This window comes from Octodon degus, unplaced genomic scaffold (genome assembly GCF_000260255.1).
Source record: "Octodon degus isolate 3935 unplaced genomic scaffold, OctDeg1.0 scaffold00035, whole genome shotgun sequence".
NCBI classification, from domain to species: domain Eukaryota; kingdom Metazoa; phylum Chordata; class Mammalia; order Rodentia; family Octodontidae; genus Octodon; species Octodon degus.
This window is the reverse complement of record NW_004524611.1, coordinates 6457862-6463078: the sequence shown is the minus strand read 5'-3', so window position 1 is coordinate 6463078 and position 5217 is coordinate 6457862. Positions and strand designations below refer to the sequence as shown.

The 5217-nt window shown below is 47.9% G+C and overlaps 1 protein-coding gene across 4 annotated transcripts in view; it reads left to right on the top strand.

The window, feature by feature from the left end:
* The window catches only part of Ube2d4 (ubiquitin conjugating enzyme E2 D4 (putative)), a 23436-nt gene extending 21170 nt beyond the window's left edge, over positions 1–2266 (top strand). For all 4 annotated transcript variants that reach the window (XM_023714571.1, XM_004630394.2, XM_023714573.1 and 1 more), the window contains one exon: positions 1361–2266. In XM_023714571.1, the coding sequence (XP_023570339.1) occupies positions 1361–1406 (46 nt within the window). In that variant the 3' untranslated portion in view covers positions 1407–2266. The remainder of the gene's footprint in view (positions 1–1360) is intronic.
* The last annotated feature ends 2951 nt before the right edge of the window (positions 2267–5217 follow it).

The window sequence follows — 5217 nt, the reverse complement described above, 5'->3', positions numbered from 1 at the left end:
ACACACACACACACACACACACACACACACACAAATAAAATTTTTAAAAAATAATAATTAAAAAAAAAAAGAAAAAGAATGGACTCAGAAAAATCTGACAAAATTCTGGATTAAACTCTCAGGTTTATAGCATAAGATGAGGGGCTGTCTGCTTGGACGGACCGAGGGTGATGCTGAAACTGGTGGGGAGGGCATGCCGATGGTCAGTTTGCCAGCGTGGTTGAAGGTGAGTAGGTTGCTGTCTCTGCAGCGGACTCGCACTGCTCACTCTGGGTTTGAGCATCAGTCTCTAGATCTGGAGGTATAGAGCTCTGACTCCCTTCTTCAGCACTTCCATGTGTGCTGAGGCCTGGGGTGCTGGGTGAGCAGACACAGTGGATTTAGCACTGGGTGTCAGTCTCTGTGTCAACAGCAGAGAGAGAAGGGGCTGGCCATGGACGAGCTGGCAGCAGGGGCAGCAGCCCTGGAGAGCTGGGCCCAGAGGGAGGTGCTTGGGCGCAGCGTAGAACGATGGGCTAGGTCTTTAGCTCCTCACTTCTGTTGGAAGAGATTAGAATGGAATGTGTTTTTTTTCCAACTTTCTCTCTCTCTCTTTTTTTTTTTTTTTTTTTTTTTTGGTGGAACTGAGGATTGAACTCAGGTCCTTGAGCTTGCCAGGCAAGTGCTTTTCTACTGAGCTATCTCCCAGGCCACTTAACTTTTTCTTGAGACATTTATAGATCTTATTCCTGTCATTGAAGTTTCCTGGTAACAGTTAAAATGAACTTCATTTGATTAGATTTGAAATTGTACTTATTTTAACATTTGTGGAGTTACTTTAGATATAACAAAGTGATTTTGTTCAGTGCCTTCTCTATAAGTTCCTCTCACTTTCAGTCCCCTGGACCCAGCCATCTCTACAGTGGTGAAGGTAAATGCACACCGCCATTGCTCTCAGTGGGCAGCAGGCCTGTGCCATGTGTGTCCTCCCCAGTTTGTCCATAGTAAACAGAAGGGCAGGCCACAGAGAGATGGCCCAGCTGCAGGGGCATCACTGGAGTATGTGCTGGGCAGCCTGGCACAGTCCCACACTGAACCTTGAGGCGCTCTTTTTTCCTCTCCTACACCTGTGTTGAAGGCCAGGAGACAGTGTGGAGTTTGTTGCATTATTGGGCCTTCCACAGCATGAAGTCATCACAGGGGGATCACAGCTCACTGAGCACGGGGCTTGCAGCCATGACCAAAGTGTTCCTGCTCCACGGAGTCTGTCCAGGATGTCTGACGAGCAGCATTTGCCCACATTAGTCAGTGTGCTGCGCCCTGGTGCAGTGATGTGGCCACTTCAAGTGAGGGTGTCATTCCCTCTACTTTTTTCTTTCAGGTACAACAGACTAGCCCAAGAGTGGACACAGAAATATGCTATGTAAGTGCCTCAGAGGTTTCATGGGACAAGCTCACTTGCCTGGCCCTTGTCTCCCTGTGAAGTGAGCTGTCGGCTGCATCACTCATGGAGCGCCATCTCTTCTTCACACATGCCTTGGCTGCCCACTGTCTGGCTGCACTGTGTTGGTGCCACTCTCAGCCATTGTGGCTTTGACAGTGTCGCATCTGTGATGCCAAATCAGGAGCCATTGTTACGATCTGCAGCCTTCCTGGTTACACCAAGACCAGTCTGTCTGCCCTGTGTCATCTGCTTTTTGGGGGACAGAGTCGTGCACGCCTCCCCCATCAGCCTCAGACAGTCCTGCGACTCACAGTGGCGCCAGGCGGGAGCCTAGCCTGGCCCCTAGCTACGTGCCCTTCACCCTTAGAACTCAGCTTCCCTGGGCATCCAGGGCATAGCAGCTTCCTTTACATCCCGTCTGCCACAGGCCCACACCCTGAGGAATCTGAGTGCATCCTAGAGGCTCCTGGGAATCGGGACAGCATCGCTGGAAAACAGAAGCCTCTTTCTGTGGCTGCTTCCGTCTTCCATTGTCTTCCTCTGCAAATCCACATGGTGCATTTCTCTCCTCACCCCAAGAAGCAGCAAGTGGAAGCTGTCAGGATATAAAGCACTTAACACTGCATGAAACGTGACTCTTTTTTAGAAGCAAGAGAAGAAGTACGAAAACAGGAAAGATACAGATGCTTTTCTATGTGATAAGGGTTCCCCGACCCCACCCCCTCCTGCCAGGAACCTCCGCAAAGTCCAAGTGTAAGCCATTCGCAAATGAGAATACAAATATCAGGAAAGACTTCTTTCAAGTGTAAATAAAAATGCGGTTTCCTCATAACCCAATGGTAATTGACATTTAAATATACTTTATTCTTTCAAGCTACTCTACTTATTAGAGCAGCTTTTTTTTTTTTTTTTTTTTTTCAGAACCAGGGATTGAACTCAGATCCTTGCGTTTGCCAGTCAAGCACTTATCCTACTGAGCCATCTCCCCGGCCCCCAAGAGCAGCTTGTTAAGTGCTTGACTTTTTGTGGGAATACATTTATCAGGTTTGCCAATCAAGTTAAGAGATTTGAGATTAGGTTAGCTCAGAACAGGCAAATTTCTAGCAAAGCCTCCCAAGAGGGAGGAAAGTTGAGGGGCTTCAAACCTCTAAGCCAAATCCAACCTAGTTTTTCCTGGGTTGGTTATAAAGCTGTTCCATTCACAGGGAGTGATTCTTTGGTGAGGTGTAAAACTAGGAAACCTGAAGGCCAGGTATGGCCTTTGCAAGTGAATGGAAGAAAGCCCCACAGATCAGCACAGGGGGCCAGCCAAGGTGGCTGTGAGAGATTGGTTCACCAGAAACTCCCAGGTTATGGCCATGACCTTATGGCCAAATACACTGCTAGTGAGGTACCCTCCAACAGTGGTTCACATTGTCTACATAGGGAGAGAGCCTTTACTCTCAACTCCTCCCAGGGGCTGTTAGCCAGTCTCAGCAGAGCAGCTGCCTTGTGGTATGTTAGATCATGCATTTCCACTCAGCACACAGAGCACTTTGCAGATAGTGACCCATGGAGTGGGAAGGGAGCACTAATGCACACTAGAGACAGGTCAGAGGGGGAGAGCCAGCCCAGATTGCTGTTGGTGCTGTATCTATATGCTGCTCTTTCAAACTGCAGAAAATGCAGATTTTCCAAAGTCAGTCAAAATTCCCTCAGCCATGTCCTTTCTGCTGGAGACATATGGAAAAAATAAAATCAGCCTTTGGAATCTAGTAAAAATGTTCACATGCTCATGCAAGCCTCAAGTAGGCTTTGCACCTGCCAGACCTCTCAGGACTGGCTTGACCCCTAGCAAATCTTGTTCTCTCCACTGAGAAAGTCATCCATTTGTCATAGTTTCCAGGATCCAGCTCGCCAAAGCTCCTTAGGTCAGAATCCTTCTAAGATGAACACACATCTGCAGACATCATGCTTCCAAGATGTACCCCAGATCAACAACGGGACAGCAGATCTACAAAGCTGTGGTGGCCCACACCTGTAATCCCAGAACAGCAGGCTGAGGCAGGAAGTTAGCCATGAGTTCAGGATCAGCCCGGGCTACATAGTGAGTTCAAGGCCAGCCTAAGTTACAGAGGGGGGCCCTGTCACTCACACATACACAACTGGGAATAATATGGGTTTTTTTTTTCCCTCTGTGAATCGGAAGGTGGGTGATCTTAAGCAACTGATCTATATTGAATCAATAGCCCTTAACATCCTTAGAAGCTTCTGAGTTTGTTGAATGGAGCTGAGATTTGAGTCCTTTATCAGACCCTAGGAAGGCCCAGAATTTCCAAGAATATGACAAAGGTCAAAATCTTCAGACAAAGGAATAAAACGCCAAAGTACACTGTCTTCCAGGCCTGGTATATAACTGAGCAGTAGATGAGCAACGTGGAGTTCCACACTGCTTCACTGTGGTTGCTCAACAATGGCCAGATTTCTGTCTGAAATTCAGAAGAGAGCCTTCCTCAGTGTCAGAGATGGTCGCAGGACCCATCTGAGAGGACCTTCTGGGATCTGTCCGTGGTGCTGAAATCAGCCTGCTACTGAGCTCTGCAGAGTCACTTATCTCTCTTCCTTTTCATGGCTAGTTTTTGACGAGCATATACATCCTCCCTTGCAATGCTAGATAAGGGTTGGACTGGTTCTTCATCTAGCAATGAATGTTGATGTTCTGGAAAGTGGAGGATGTGGCTATCAGCCCCCCTACACAGCAGCCTGATGCTGTGCAGACCGGAGGAATAGTCCCTCCTGAGCAGCATTCCTTCCAGAGGCCTGTTCCTTCACCTACTGTCCACCTGTGAGAGGAGGAGGCACTTGCTATTCGCTCCTTGAGATCAGTTTGCTGGTTTTGTTGTCCCTAAAACCTGGTTTTAAACACAGATTGTAAAATAACAACGCTGCAAAACCTTTTATCAGGCTAGCCAGTGCTTCTTTAATTTTTCTTAAAAATATGTCTCCCCTTTCATGGTTCTCCTAAGGCCCCAACCTCCAGAATGGTGTGCTCAATGGCTCCCAGCTGCATGCAACAGGGTGTCCACAAGACAGCAGCTTAGCCAGGCTGCATGTTGTGGGGGCAACATAGAGATGCTTCTTGGAGCGTCCCTCTCCCCATGACCCCCACCCATGTATCTGATCTCCAAGGACTGGTTCTGCTAGTGGGCCATCATAATTTTCTAATTCTGTTAAGTGGCATTATCAAAGTTTGGATTAAGCACTTGTAATGTTTAAGGCTGAGTCGGGTCCTCATACACTAGAGCAGGAGGAGGGGGCTATGTATGCCCCTCCTTGCCACCACAGGAGGCCCTTCAGCCTTCTCTCCAAGGACCTTGGGTTATCCTGCTTTTCCCTAAGCATGGATGAGTCCAGTTGCCATACTGAGCTGATCTAATTCCAGAACATAGGGACCTGCTCTTTTGGCCTGCACAACCTGATTTCAGGTTAGGGTGAAATAGGACACATACCCTCAAGGGGCAGGAGACATGGATTTTCAGACCTTAATCCGTGATGAGTGTTAGTTACTATTCTCTTTGCTGACACAAAATACTCAATACCCACAAGTTAAGGAAGGAAAAGCTTATTTAGTTCACAGTTTGTAGAGGTTTCAGTCCTTAATTGGCTGGCTCCAGAGCAGGGTACCATGGCAGACAGGCATCACAGAGGAGAAACAGCTCACGATGGGCAAAAGGTAACAAAGCAACAACGGACAACCACAACTCTTTCTATCCCTTGTATCTTCTCCAGGCTTCTTAGGGCAGGCAGCACTCACA